General features: G+C 44.5%; 1 protein-coding gene across 1 annotated transcript in view; it reads left to right on the forward strand.

Annotated features, from left to right (window-relative positions):
- The window catches only part of LOC144101701 (uncharacterized), a 47,495-nt gene that overhangs the window by 18,935 nt on the left and 12,545 nt on the right, over positions 1-16,015 (forward strand). Inside the window, exons 8-10 of the mRNA XM_077634835.1 lie at positions 718-906; positions 10,438-10,668; positions 13,232-13,379. Of these exons, the coding sequence (XP_077490961.1) occupies positions 718-906; positions 10,438-10,668; positions 13,232-13,379 (568 nt within the window). The remainder of the gene's footprint in view (positions 1-717; positions 907-10,437; positions 10,669-13,231; positions 13,380-16,015) is intronic.

Here is a 16,015-nt window from a genome sequence, read left to right on the forward strand (position 1 = left end):
CGCACGCTCCGGTTGTTACTGGCAGTTTGTTCACTTAGCCGCTAGTATGTATGGGAAAGCGACTGCCGGAATGAACAAGCTGGGTAAAAGGCATGTAATTAATTTTTCTTTACCGAAACCAATTTACAAACGATCAGTAACATTTTTAACACTCAGTCACCTTTCGCAGCTGCACGCAGCAATGCAGCCACGCAAATCTTCCGAAACTTTCCCGGCGCACACCCGCGTGTAAATTTGCGAGTAAATATGCGAGTAAATTTTTTGTTTTATACATCCGGGTAATAAATTAGGGGTGCACTAATTATGCACATAAATACGGTAGTTTTTTTTATGTGCCTAGAAACTTTGAATACAACAGAAAAGACAACAAAAAAGGAAAAAGTCCTAGGTCTTCTTACTTTTTTTTTTTACTCGATTTCTTTGATCCGTTCTTAATCCGGTCCCCTGTCCAGCAACTTGCCCGCAGCAGGTGAAAGTTTATCAATGCTGCTTGCATGGTGAGACGAGTTTTAGAACCCTGCATTACGTAGTTGGTTAATACAGCTGTATTGTGAAGAGCTGAAACACTCTGTTCTGATCAGAGTGCACTGCTTGTGTTTCATTCTGGACTTGTGGTGCCTTTTGGTGGTCCCTGTCTCGAGTAACTCTGAAGATGAATGAAGGTCGATAAGCGAAAGGGACCCACACATATTGTGCGCATTTCTCTTTCCTTGGCAGATGGGCTTCTTTGGGTATGTGGCGTTCTGCGGTGCCGGAGGTCCCCTGCCGGGCAACGTGCTGGTGCGGCTGGGCTCCTCGCTCTCCTCGGAGTTTTTGAAGCTGGGCTTTGTGGCCACCCTGGTGGTGTCCTTCCCTCTGTGCCTGTTCCCCTGCCGAACCAGCCTGCACTCGCTCATCTTCAAGAGGGTGAGTTAGGGGGTGGAGTGGTCTGCCACATCTTTGTCTGGCGCCATCATGAAACAGTTAGTGTTATAATGAATAGTTACTTTCATATTTTCAGCACTGAAAGGCACTATGATATGGAGTGGGGTAAAGGAAAACGCAGAAAATTGTGCCAGAGGTATAATTAGTGATATGCCTTTTTTTTATGATTTTGAATTTCTCTGTGTCCAGGATGGTTGCAGTGTCAACAGGAAGGTGGTTCCTCTTGTTGCTTGTTCTTGGGATCTACAGTTGTTCACACACATGTCTAGAGCGCTTGAACTTCGAACCGGGGGAGCGCACTTGCGTCATTTGAGAGTGGCCAAGGGCTCTGACAATATATTCTTGGGCATGCGCATTCCTATAGATCATGTTTAACTCGTCATGTCCTTAAGGGGAGACACAGGCCCTGAAATGAATATTTTTATTAATAAAGATATCGTAATGAAAGTAGGTGTGTATATGTGTTTCTTTTTCTGTTTTTAAAAATGTAATTAGTTTTTGTGTATCTCAGTTTCCATATTATAACAAAATAACTGAAGCCTAATTAGTTAAATTCTTACGGGTCGTTAAGGGCCTTTCTTTTTAAATTTTCTGGTTTTGGTTGAAATAGGGCGGTAGCCAAAGACCTGCTATCCGGAGCTATGCTAATTGTATTGTTGTAGAAGTACATCATCGTACAAAAATGTTAAAAATTTTTTCCAAGCACCATTATTAAGAAGTATAGTTAGGTGACATTATGGTTGAGAAAATTTGAATGTTTAACTGAGCTAAACAAAAACAGCACAGCTCTACAGTTTGCTTCTTTCCAAATTAAACGGTATAAGATAAATTTAAATTGGACCATGAAAAAGTAATAAAATCTTCCGTAAGGCTTGTCATGTTGGCAAAAAATACGGAGCTGAGAAAATCGCATTTGACGTGCACACGCCAGCCATAAGGAGGTCGTTGTAGTGGGCTCAAGAACAGTGGAATGCGGACGTTTCACAGTAATGAGTAATACCAGCTAGTGGGGAAGGATCCCAGCTTTCAAACAAAAACCAAAATGACAGCCAATGGGGATGTGGTCGTGGGTAGTGACAGGTGCGAAGTCCTGCCGCATTTCGATCTGAAATCACCATTTCTGGGCTTCGTAGGTGAGAAATATATAGATATTTTGGTACTTGAAGGTTGAACTTAGACCTTGAAATTTTTACCCAGGAACTTTATAATAAAGTGTATTGATCCCAAATATCATTTTTTATCATTTTGAAGACCCGCATCTCCACTTAAAAGCTGTATCGAGCCCCTAGGCAGAGGTGATTCTCATAAATGCACACTAGAGTGCACCGTTTGAGCCCTCTAGACAGGTGTGTGGATGACTGTAGTTACTGTAAGGCTTGGTTTGGCAAAATGGGATGCAAGTTTTGACGTTATCTCGAGGAGATACGAGAAGTTAGTGGACAGGTGAAAACTTGTTTTTTAGTGTTGTGTTATAATAATAGTTGTGAAATACGGTAAGGTTGTGGCAGACAGCACGCTAATAAGGAGCAGTACCTGCCATTACATGAGCTGCTCTCTTTTTCTGTCATGGCTTGTACTGACCTCGTGTATATTTGATGTCGTGTTCTTATTTGACTTGGCATAACTTCACGTGGATTGACCCTTTCGGGGTACTTGTGCAGGTCTAGCTTTCATGAATGATGCAGCTAAGTCATCCGTATATTTTGCCTTTTTTTTTTGTTAAAAACAGTAAACAGACTTTGAGAGACACCAAAACAGGACTAAAAAGGAAAATGCTCTTTCCTCTACTCAGCCATAAGTGTTTTTTTTTTTTTTCCAGCTGCTAGTGCTAAATAGAAATGGCTAAAAATTAGTATTTTGAATGCTTTAAAACGATCTCTTTAAGAGGCACTGAAACTGTGTTCCCCGAGGGTAGAAAAAGCCAAAACACTTATAGAGATATTGCATCGCCTGTTGTCCTTGCACAAAAATTTTTGATGTAGCATAAGTTGCATTGGAAATATCGTCGATTAAACAGAGTCTCCGCATTTTTCCTTTCAATCTATACGTCAGATTGATCGAGAAAAATAAAGGTTACAGACGAGCACTGCACTATGCCCTCGGAAGAATCACCCGGCCAACCCAGCTCAGTTGTTTGGTTTCTTTTTTGTTTTGTTTTTTGTTTTTGCCACTCACTCTGCACCCTACCTTCTTCATTGTGGTTTTTGGCAAGCCAATGACAGCCCCTTAGTGCTGATGTCACAAGCGGTGCATGGTGCATTGTGGGAGGTTTCACGAGAAAGCCCGGCACCACAGGCCACCGCAAGGTGTGAAAGCGGAAACTTTTAAAAAATTGTAATTGTTGGCTCGCTTCTGAGGACTAGTACACGGCACTCAGTGGCATATACGCCACATAATGCACGCATTTGATACCGAATTTCTGAACTGCTTTTCAGGGACCCTTTAGCCCCCTAACGGACGCATTTTTTTTTTTTTTTAATGGTACCAAAATGGTCATTTAGTACCCGTGCTACAATCTGCCGGCAAACCAAAAAAATTCTTTGGATGAGCCGTAGTCGTTTGAACTGGACCCAAAGGGCAAGAAAACGCATGGTAAGCTGGACCGGCCAGGAGCCAGAAATGACCACTGGCTTATGACGAACTTGGTTCTTCGAAGTCTGCTTGGGTTTAAAGACTGGTTTTACAGCGATAGTGTTCAATAGGAGAAACCCCCGTATTCGTAACATTGATGTAGACGTCCGCACGGTAATGGGGGTAGCTAGAGGGCTGAGGAGGGTGTGGTCACTGGAGGAATGGAAAGGAGGAGGAATGGCTGGGAAGGGAAAAAAAAATTGGAGATCACTGCCGCTACCCGCATTGGAAGAGTGCGAAAGCATTGAGGCCACTTCAACACTGGTTGCCTTTCAGGTTTGACGCCATGTCTGTTTTCTCAATCACTTGATCGATTGGTTATTGAATAACTCTGATTATACCCTCCTTTCATCCTTAATTCCTCGTTGCATCCTTGTTTCATTCTTAATTCCGAGTTAATTCCTTAATCATCTGCTTAATTCACCTCACAAATTAATTGTCTCCTTAAGTAACCACTTTATTCACAATTAATTCATCTTAATTCACGAATAATATACAATTAATTAACTTGTAATTCACCTTAATGTGTCATTAATTCATAATTAAATCACCTTATTTCACATTAATTCACTCTTGACACTTTCTGTAATCATTAGTTATTGATTAGATTTCGATTAACTGCACATTTTCCCTCGTTTAATCTCAGTATTCATTTCAGACTTTAAAATTTGGTGCCACGCATTGGCTCCGCCCACAGTTCCGGTGACGTGGTGCCATACTTCTGGCATTTTCAAATTTGGCACCACTTCTGCTCTAGCCTTGCCCACTTTTTGGACATTGTTGGCTCTAATTAATGAACTATTCATCCAATTTCGAATTTTTTTTTTTTTTTTCGGGCAGCATCCTCACATCATCCTCTTACGATTACAACCACTCGTTTGACGCTACCTCTTGTGAGTTGCCCACAACTGCTGCCAACACATTTTGCAGACACGATCTCTGCCAACGTAGCCTAGTAAAGCTTTCGTTTTAAAAGGCAATCACTCTGACCAATGGGGTAAACACTGCCGTACAGGCTGGCAAGAGCGAGATGAAAGCATTGCACCATAGAGACGCAGTGTAGAAGGCGAGGAATCTGGCAACTGCGGCACTGCGCGAGGAAGGTGAAAAGGAAATGCAGAGGTGCAGCGTTGGGTGTGAGGGCTCGCCGCTACAATGCACCTGAACAGCTATCGCTGGGTTTTTGCATTGTGCAGCACAGTGTTAATGTTTGTCAGTATTTTTACAGCGAGAGCTGTTTCTAGAACATATTAGCACAGGAGCATGTGTTGCCCCATCCGATTTAGTCTGCTTAGCACAGAATGGTGCTGCAAGTCTACTCGAGCACAGACGGTGCTAGCTCATTCTATTCATCTCCTAACCCTAGGTGGCTTAGACAGTTCCTAGCCGCAAGGTGGCACCTGTTAAACTGCACCTAGTTTTAATTTCATAGTTTTATAAACATGGTTGGTGACTGGTCAGCAGGCTCGTTTTAGCTCTCACTGTGTTCTGCAAGCTACCCAGCAAGGGTAAGCACTTGGGAATTTTTTGTCTGAAATCTCCCAAAGCACGTTTCGGGGGTAGTAATGAGGTGGCCACGTTCCTGTAGCGATTTCGTAGCCCAGTTCAAACTGCAGTACTTCTTGCCTGACGTGCAGTGTTGCCCCCCTATGCAGGCCAGCAGTGATCGCTCCTGTCCGGGCCACTGTGGCCCTGAGAGTGATTGCTCACCCTTGGTCGTTCTAGAGGATCAGGCAAGTGAGGTGCCCTCTGAGTGAGTAGCGGGCCGCAGCCCCGTGTGTGCGCTGTCAGTGCCATTGTTAACGCAAACGCTCTTCACGTGTAACGCTTTGTCCCGATTTCAACATCGAAAGAAGGCTCACAAAGCGCGGAAAAGTTATCTTTTGGCATAATTTAACGTAACAGCAGTTAAAAGGCACATTTTCAGGGGCCCCATTTACAAATGCAGGATGTGCTACATCTGCTTCAATGTAACGAGAGTTTTTTTAATGCTTGCAAAATGGAATGTCACCCGTTGTGCCATAATTAAATCACTCTTATTGAATTACTGAGTCGGCGGTACTGAATAGCAGAGTCATTTTCTTCCATTTGGTGTCTGCAAGACGAATGCTCGCTTTACAGTCATCACCTTACATTTGGTAAATCGTCATGTGTAGGAAGGAGATGGGAAAGCAAGAATGGCAGGCATTTGTTGTTTATCCTGCATAATTATATCTTCAGTCTGAGATCGTATGCTTAGGTTGTATGCAGATCTGCAGGTTTCTATGACACATTGATCACCAGACACGCAGCGTGCATCATGAGCACTGCACATGACGCAATCGCTGACACCGCAGTCACCATTTATGCGGCACAAGCAGCAAGTGCCGAGCAGTGGTACATCGCCTGCACATCATGGACACTGCAGCTGCCAGCTGCACGGTGCTCTTCTTAAGCAGTCAGCAGTGGCATGCAGCTTTAAAGGGACTATGCAATAAATTAATTGAGATTACGTAAAGCAGACGAGAGACAGGCATTCGATCTCTCGTCACCCCAATGCAAGAATTTTTGAGCTAGCATCAACAACAGCGAAGATATAGACGATTAAAAATTACGCTCCTCCTCTCCCCCCTCAGCTCGTACACGAGGGGCACCAGAAAAAAATAAAGAAAACAGCTGTGGGACTGGGCCCCGCCCATGAATACGTCATCCGCTGACGTTTATTTTGCAACTTCCGGTTGTCGCTCCTATCCCGCCAGCAGCAGCGTCGGCGGCGTGGCGGCATCTCTCCGGTCTCTTCTCCTTCCTGGATTGCGTCGCGCGTCTGGTTTCTTTGCTTGTCATCTGTGGTAATTAGCAGTAATAAACCCGGACCTCGAGGTGCGACTGCTCGCTCTTACGGCCGCGAGGGGCATCGAGCCCTATGCGTGCGCACGAAGAGCCATGCGAGTGGCTCCGGAACTCCCGACAGAAGGAGGCGGCAGAGGAAAATTGAAACCATATGCGCGAAGGCAATGCCCTGGCTCGCGCTTGCGCGAGAGGGTCGCGCGGCGGCACGAGCAGACGCTTTTCACGGCTACCGGAAGTGTGCCCGTGACGTCATGGCTGCCGTGGCTCCAGCGAATGAGAGCGTGTGATGGCCTGGCGGCGTCATGGTATAGTGATGTCTTTGTTCCACGATTTTAGTTCCAAAATCGGTCACTACGAGTACACCAATCGGCCCGCGAATTTTGAAAAACATGGTTTTTAAAAGTTCATAATAAATTGCCGGCTCAGTTCTGAAGACTTTACTTGGTGTGAATGCTTCTTGGCATCATTTCTAAGCATTGAAAACATTTACAAGTGACTTTTTATTCGTTGCATAGTCCCTTTAAAGGGGGACACTGGTCTTAGACCTATTTTCCTTATTTTTAGTCCAATCCTAATGAAACTGTATCACATTGCACAGCTTTTTATACTGATTTCAAATATGAAATAGCTTTTTAATTAATTTTTTAGTTCCTAAGATAATCAATTTTAATTTGTCATTTATTAGTACCTCGGTACAAAAAAATGGCTCAATAAAAAACATTTTTAACCCATGGCTACATAGTATGGTGAGTAAAGAGTGCAATAATCAAAGCAGTTTTTCCATTTTAGCCTCATTAGTAATTTTACAGCACTTAGAATAGCAGCATTCAAAGTGTGAATATCGTGCATCGATAAACTTTGCAAAATTATAAATTCTTGAAGCGTGATTGAACAATTGTGCTTCGATTATCGCATACATTGTGCCTTCAGCTTCCCTTAGCCAACAGTATGACATGTCTATTTGACCTAGACGTTGAGATATTGATGTCCTAAGACAGCCAGGTGTCCAAAATTTTCACGGTGTTAAATCGCCTGCTCCTGAGCAAATTGAGCCCACACAGTGATCTAAATTTAATATTAGGGTCAAAATACCGACTTCCTGGAGGAAAAAACTGGTAGAGTTCAAGAATAATAGCTATAGGCTCCAAAAAGGTCATTTTTAAAAAATTGATTTTTGGGTCGTTTTTTGGTCCCAAAGACCAGTGTCCCCCCTTAAATAAATCCCATCGTCCCCAAACTTCTAGTGTTTCAGCAAGTAGATATCGTTCTTTTTATTTAGTGACGCGAATTTCCGGTGATGGAAATATTTTTCGCGACCCCTTGAGATTTGTATACCTAAATTCTAGACTACTTGCATCAGTGCTCAATGTCTCGCCCTATTTATGATAAATGGTACTCTAACGACTACATTGTGCTGCATGCTTTCATTCACTGTGATGGACACGAGAGCGGCTGATGTGCACATTTTTCTGAAATGTACAAGCAGTGCATTCCACTTCATTCTAAACTCTTCTTTCTTGCACCCAATTCACTAATTCCCTCGACAAAACCTAAAATTTTCAAAGAAAATCGTTCTTTTTTACAGTAACTCTCATTTGAGTGAACAGTTAATATGAGCCTGGAATTCTTGTGCTGTCCTCACGATGCACGATTTTTTGTTTCATCGTTTTGCAGGTACTGTACACTTGCTTGTATTATTTTATGAATGCTACTGGTGGTCTTCCCTGACCATACATTTCTATATCATCCTGAGGTCATCTCATGCCAGTTTCTGGTGTTCACTTACCTTAGACGCCGGTGCATCAGTAATGTCAGCCATGGCCTGCAGCTTCTGTCGGCAGCTAGTGACAACCCTGCGTGGAGGAGGAAATAGGTGGCATGCTTGTCATCTGTGCGTGTTTGTGAAATAAGGCAGGTGCCAACAAGTATTGATCCTGAAGGGCGCTAGTTGCTTCCTCTATGCAACCGGCTGTGGTATCCATTCATATGTGAATGTCGGCGTTATGCGCTTCCCTGAGGCACTAGGCTTCAGGGATGACAAAGGTAACACGAGCATGTCTGCAGTGGATGTCTGTATAATATATTTTGAGGATTGGTTATCGGTGCGGACTAGGGAACTTAAATATGGGATTTTAAAAGTCACATTTGTTAATGAAATTTATAATCAAAATGAACATGAATTCTAAGAGAATGTTTGTTAAGGCTAAGGAAAATGCTCTAATTAAAAACTGACCAGATGCCGCCGCGGTGGCTGAGTGGTTATGGCGCTCGGCTGCCGGCCCGAAAGACGCGGGTTCGATCCCGGCCGCGGCGGTCAAATTTCGATGGAGGCGAAATTCTAGAGGCCCGTGTGCTGTGCGATGTCAATGCACGTAAAAGAACCCCAGGTGGTCGAAATTTCCGGAGCCCTTCACTACGGCGTCTCTCATAGCCTGAGTCGCTTTGGGACGTTAAACCCCCCTAAACCAAACCAGATGTTTACGCTTGTAGTAATGGGAATACCAACGACAGCTGGGGATGTTGATGCTAGTTACCTCTTTGTAGCGGAGGGTGTTTGTGTAGCTGGGCGTGGTAACCAGTTATGGGGTGTGGAGTAGGGGTGAAAGTTAAGTGCATGTCATGGTTGGTCGCTCATCTGTTCATGTGCTTTATTTACCCGAATATATCATGACCACGACTGTAGCACAAGAATAAACTGTGCGGATATCAAAATAGGAAAAAGCAAGTGATAATAACGCCAAGAATGAGGCCTGAACATGCTGGAAGTTAGGTAGAAGAAAAATATATTCATGCTCCCCCCCTTCGTTTTCAGAAGAGCCATGGAAGAACTTTTCACATAAGGATGAACAGCCGCTGCGGTGGCTCAGTGGTTATGGCACTCGGCTGCTGACCCGAAAGACGCGGGTTCAATCCTGGCCGCGGCGGTTGAATTTCGATGGAGGCGAAATTCTAGAGGCCCGTGTACTGTTCAATGTCATTGCACGTTAAGGAACCCCAGGTGGTAGAAATTTCTGAAGCCCTTCACTACGGCGTCCCTCATAGCCTGAGTCGCTTCGGGATGTTAAACCCCAAAAACCAAACCAAACATAAGGATGAATGAAAGATAAGCATAGGATCCCGCCGCACCATCACCGTGTCGACTGTGCGTTTTAGAGGCCACGTCATAAAGTCTTAACTTCTCCCAGTCACTCAACCGCACAGCCATTCATGCCTGCACTCAGAAAATTGTGCGGCAGCACGTGAGTGTGATGTTTCTGAAAAGTGCATCAGATGTCGATACCAAAGAAAGCATGGGCGAGCACTTTTTCACATGCAGTAGCAGTGCCAAACTTTCCGTGTGCCCAAAGCGGATCACTGCCGTTGGCATGTGACATCAACAGTGCTGTGGATGTTGGAGTGTCTACTGAGCTTTAACAGAACGAAACAGAGGCCTTTACATCGCGCATCTTCTGTTGTATTTCCTGAGGACGATGCGTCGAATTCGCACCCGTTGCGCGAGTGCGCCATATCTAGTGAAAAGTTTCTCATCGCTGCTGCTCTGATACGTGATGCATCGGGCTGGTCACCTTAGTTTTTAAATATTTTTGTCTTGGAGCTTCCGTTCGTCAACCAATGTGGCTTTGTAACTTATCCTTGTTTCTTTTCCGTTTCCCCAAAATTGCAGGCTGCTGGATGCAGCATTAACCAGTTTATGAGTAAATGCAGGATAGTGTGGTCTCGTCGCTGCATAATATTCGATCATAACCCGAGGGGTGTTTTTGGTAAAAAAAAAAAAAAAAAGCTCTCGTTACGTTAGAGTTGATCGGTAAAGAGCACATCTGTTATGACAGGCATAGTGAGGGAAATAGCCGAGATGGAGGAAGGAAAGCATGGATGGCGATGATGTCATGATTTTGCAGAATGTGTCATGTACACCCGTTGCCAACAAATTTCAGATGGGACGGGTCTTGACGCCTTTTGATCTACCCATGTCCCGGAGGCTTTTTTTATCTGCATCAGTACGTAACGTCGCCAGACGGGGATGGTGAGCCGTGCATTTTCCGTAACCTGCAGGGCAGCAAGTTCCACGACCCGTCGTATGACTACATCCCGGATGGCCAGTTCCGTCTGTTGACGGTTGTTCTGGTCGGGGCTACCCTGGTCACGGCCTGTATGGTGCCCAACATCGAGATTGTGCTGGGCCTGACCGGATCCACCATTGGTACGCTCATCTGTGTCATCATGCCTGCCCTGGTGTTCACCCGCATCCAGGCCAAGAGCACCAACGAGCGGCTGCTCGCCAAGGTGCGGTTTTACACTCCCTTAAAGGTGCTGGTTTTGGCTTCGGATTGCATCTGCTTATTGCAGTGTCGTGTCATTTTGTCAAGCAGGTAGCACGTGGGACAGTGTGTGAGATACTGCTGGATGGCAACATTGTGGTATCAAACCATGATACGGCTGAATCTCAATAAGCTGAACTCATAGGGGACTGGAAATTTGTTCGAATTATGTGGAGTCGGATTTAAGGGAGTCCAACCAGACTTCCCTTGATTAGGGGGTGTGCAGGTGCAGTTAAACCAGAATGTAACGATACCCCAGTGCAACTAATTCCTGGATTTTACGAAATTTTTCATTCCCCCAACGCCACCATATTGAAGCTCCTGTGTGACCTCCACGTAACGAAGGCATTGTGGCTGTAGACTTTCATGTTATGGACTTGTGACACTGATCATTGGCCTGTGTCTTGTGGTGATTTGCTCAAAATTCAGCCAATAAATTGCAAGGTCAAGTAAGTTTTATAAAGAATAAATAAAGCAAGGAACGCTTGCAATCGCAGCAAACGAAAGCACCGCTATGTTGGTGATAATGATGGGAGCCACTAGTGTCACTCCATGGCAAGTGCAACAGCCTTTGCAGCTTTCGCTTCTGCAGCATGACAATAGGTGACACTACTGTGTCAAATAACGTTCTTTGTGTTTTGTTTTTTAATTCCAGGTGTGATTCTGTACCTTTCAGCAAATTTTCGTTTACTAGTGCACATCATTTTGATTTTAAATGTTGAGTTTCACAAACTGACCTTTAAATTGAGTAACTAATGCCGCTAGAGTCTATCGTGCACTGCACAAGAACTAGAAACCACACCAGTGCCACCTTAGTTTCATTTGAAAGCTCGCGCATCTGGCCTCCTTTTTTCTCTCGGCCAGCCACCCTGTGCATTCCGCAGCAAAAAAAAAAAGCAAGTGCAAAATTCTCTTCAGTGCGCATTTTATTCGTCAGCAAAAGCACATGACCCAAATGGCACTATCTAATAGGCTTAGGTGGGCCACTTTGTCATGACGGTGCACAATTATTTTGAATCAGACCTCTCAACGGAGCACAGATATGCCTGGAGGACTGAAGAAGTTTCATTCTGTGCATCAGTCCAGCCAGAAAAGAAGGAAAATGAAGAAGGAAGTCGATGTCCCCTGCTTTTTTTTTTTTTTTTTTTTTGTCTGAACTTGCCAGCCAACGAGGAGCAAGTGCCGACGACAGCTGCGGAGAAACAAAGTTTCTCTGGACGATGCATCACAGGACAGTGTGCTTGGCGCATGTGCGGACTCTGGCCGAGCGAGATTCGACTAAAAAATCTGCCGACAATTGCACTTCTCGCTAATGCGATCTTTGATTGAGCTGCTGCAACACCCAAACCTTGGGTAACCGCATGTGGACCACGCCATGCCGAATGGAGGTGGCTCTGGCTTTCGACTTGGGCAGCGCACACAACGTGTACGTCGCTGATGAGCCTCGCCTCGGGCGAACAACCGGCGCGCTGTTCTCTCCTCCTCACGATGCCGCTGTTCCTTCCTTCTCCACTTTTCTTCTTGCTCTCTTCTCTATTGTTACCTTTTGTCCTTCGCTGCACTCTGCCTTTGTTCTCTTTTATCCTCCGCTGTGCTTGTTCGCTTGGTTACGCCGAGGCACGCCGCTAAACGCAGGAACAGGTGCCTAAGAACTGCGCTCTAGAACTGTCACTGGCAGTGGCGTAAAGGAAACAGGCGCTCGTGAAAACGCCGTGCTCGAGGAGCTTGCGTCGATGGCAGCTATGATGCAAATGTTAGAGCCGTTCATGGAATCCAGCAGTGCTACAGCATCAGTCTTAGAAGAACATGCGATAAACTCATACGTGCAATAAGCTCTCTTCTTGGTGCTTTGCGTTTCCAGACCTATTAAGGACACATGGGGATAGTGAAAGGGGTTCACAAATACGACCTTGCAGTGAAGCCGACGCTAGTCTGCAAGCACTGCAGCGAGATCACGACTGTGTGGAGTTGGCAACAGACATATGGCGATAAAAAGTCCAACCTGTTTGAAATCAACATTCCTGCTGGGCGCGCAATGCTTGGAACAGGTAACGGCACAACAGTCGTGAATGGGGTTTTCGCCGTGATGGGCCTGTCAAGCTCTCTTTTTGGCAGTGAAGAGAAATCCACAGAAGCAGAGTGTCTGTAACTATGTTACTCCGTCAATAATTCTGGTGCAGCACAGCCGCCTGACACAGCATTGTCAAAAAAAAAAAAAAGTGTCGTATAGCATAGCTCGAAGCCATCTTCAAGCTGGATGGCATGCTTGACACGTATAGGCTTCTGGGGGAGGTTTTGCTCTGAGTTTGTGTCACGTTTCAACACTGCACTTACCTTCATTGAGCTGAATCACCACAGGGAATTGCATTTCAAGGTTGGTTGCTGCAATACATTGAAACGCACTGCGCTCTTTGTTTTCGACATTTTTTTTAAACTTTTCTCTCGATGCATTGTGGGGCTTTAAGGGAAGGGTAACTTGGTTCGTCTCAGAGTGCACAGAGTTTGCGTACTTTGCATGTGCCTTGCAGTTCCTGTCATGGGCGGGGCTGTGCATCATGGTTGCCTGCACAGCGGCCACCCTGAGCCAGGTGCGCCCTCCCGACCGGGGCTCCCCTCCTCCCAGCAGCCGCTTCAACCCTGCGGCCGTGGTCGTCTCGAGACCTGCACCCTTGCTTCGTGAGCTCCACTTTTGTTACAATTCGAGGGGTAGAAAGCACTTTTTAAGGAAGAGGAGGTACTGTTTAGGGAAGTAGTTTTTTTTTTTTTTTAACAGTGATAGCTGTTAATGGCGCATACTCCCAGATCCACGACATTGGTGTAAATATCCGCTCTGTGAGTGGGGTAGGATGTTGTGAAATGAAAACAATGTTAGTAAAAGGAAGCAAAATCCTGGGTTATCACATTACTTAGCATAGCGTAAGTGACATTTTTGCTCCACTTGGAGAAATACTAAGTAGTCCTCGAGAAAGGTAAATCAAATTTGTGAAATGAAATGTGAATGATCATTCTTTTTTATAGATGTGCACCAAATATTGTGCAAGGATTTCAGTGGTTGGAGATTGTAACATCCATCGCACACCAGGACTCAAGGGATTGGAGAATACATATTTTCTTTCTGCAGACACATATGACGACAGAAGCACAGAAAAAAAAATGATAAAAAAACAGCAAATTCTGCCATTATGAGTACGTCGAAGGGCATGCTAACATGTGAACTATTCTGAGAAACATTATTTTTGGCTTCTGTTAGCTTACCCCAGCTGTGATATGAAAAGTGCTGACCTCATCCAAAACAAGAAAATCACTCCTAGCTGTAGTACACTCCCAGAGAAGTCTGCAGATTCGCAGTGTACACAGCACCTGGAAGGGTTAAACCAATTTGTGTGCAGTGGAGAATAAATTGTACCCACTGCGGTGGCTCAGTGGTTAGGGTGCTTGGCTACTGATCCAGAGTACCCAGGTTCCATCCTGACCATGGTGGCTGTGTTTGGATGGAAGCACCCCCCCCCCCCATGCATTGTCAGTGATGTCAGCACATCCCAAGGTGGTCGAAATTATTCCGGAGCCCTCGCACCTCTTCCTTTCTTCTTTCACTCCCTCCTTTATCCCTTCCCTATGGTGTGGTTTGAATGTTCACTGAGATATGTGAGACTATTTACTGAACCATTTCCTTTCCTCAAAAATCAATTTTCAGAATTCCTGCTTTTTCAGTCGTAAATTCACCTCTTCATGATCTGCTCTTGTGGCAGGGAGATTTAGAGCATTTTGTGGACAGGCGAGGTACAGTTTAGATTTGTTTACTACTTTGAGATGTTTTCATTGCAGGAGTTGTGATGAAGGTTAGTGCTAAGCTGGTAAGCGTGGATGCGCAGATTTTTTCTTTATATTCACCTAACCATTCTGTTAAATTTAATGAACATTATCATCTGTAAATGCATCAACTTTCTTTACATACAAATTCTATTGATTTTTAAGTTTGACCATATTTTAATTCTGGACTTTTACCCATATGTCACCACCCTTCTTTTGTGCCACCAATCTTCCGATGGCTTTATGCTTCTTTTTGTTATTTCTAAGCCCTAGGGCCTCAGGGAGAGTGACTCTCCCTATATCAACATCTGGACGGACACTGCCACATTTGAGCAAAATTGCTCAGTGGTTTGCACGCATTTACTTATGTCATCTTCTCGGTAAACTTCTGTTTGTAGCTTCACGTTCTAAGGCACCTTGATCTTGCTTCAAAGCATAGGGTGCTGCCCCTTGAGTTATGATTAGATCCATTCCTTCCTGATTGTCTTTTACATTTTCTGTAGAAGTCTAGAGTCTGCTTTCTTTTTTTTTTTCGGGTGAATTATCCCAGTTCTTGCTCTCTGCATTTTTGACCTGCCATTTAAAGCTCTTTACTTCTCTATCCTTATTTCCTGCATATGTACTGATTCGTTTCGTAGTCCTTTTCTGCCACAGTGAATCATTGCGCTTTCTGCATAAGTATTCAATATCTTAGCTTCTCACCTGTTATTGTCCAATTTCCTCAGGCATTCTTCATATAATATTTTACTCAGAGGTTCTCTTGGTTCGAACGATGCCAGCTCATACCCCCCCCCTCCCCCCCCTATACTGCCTTGTTAGTGGTTTTGCTATGGGTACCTAGACCTAGTTAGTGCTGATCTTAAACAGCTGTCTGATTTGTTTCTAGTCTCGCCTGAGCTTCTGCCCTTAGGCACAAAACTGTATTCCTGAAAGTAAGCCCTGGCACCGTTGTTCTTTCTTCAAATAATTCTCAGTACTTCATACTCGTTTCATCCCCATAATGCCCTGGTTTGATTATCACTGCATCTCATCATCCTTTCGCCCTGTTGGTCTTCCATGCTTTTCCATGTATATCTGTCCTTCGTTTACTCATACCCCGAGATATTTGTATTCTTCCAGCCTGGGTGTCTCATGGCCTTGTACTGTTTCAACAACTCTTGCAAAAATATGTCGAAATTTTTTTTCACCTGTGCAGTGAACCCTTTCCCGAGATTGATGTCAATTTTTCTGGAAAAAAAATTAGGCAAAAATTAGGTTCATTACACGAGTAAATATGGTATTTGTATGCATTGGGTAAGCACTAACAGGCTATCATCTATGTGTCTACCACTTTTTAACTTATTCTAAAGTTCTCCGAGTGCCTTATTTCTATCCATGTTTCGATTTTTAATTTCACCACCTGCATTGCCAGCCCGTATGTAACGGATGTTAACGTAACGTGCCTTAGTATTCAGAAAATTTTGTGGGTTGCGGAAGGCCGGTAGCTTTTATCGACCTTGGGC

The sequence above is a fragment of the Amblyomma americanum genome, chromosome 8, assembly GCF_052857255.1.
Source record: "Amblyomma americanum isolate KBUSLIRL-KWMA chromosome 8, ASM5285725v1, whole genome shotgun sequence".
Taxonomy (NCBI): domain Eukaryota; kingdom Metazoa; phylum Arthropoda; class Arachnida; order Ixodida; family Ixodidae; genus Amblyomma; species Amblyomma americanum.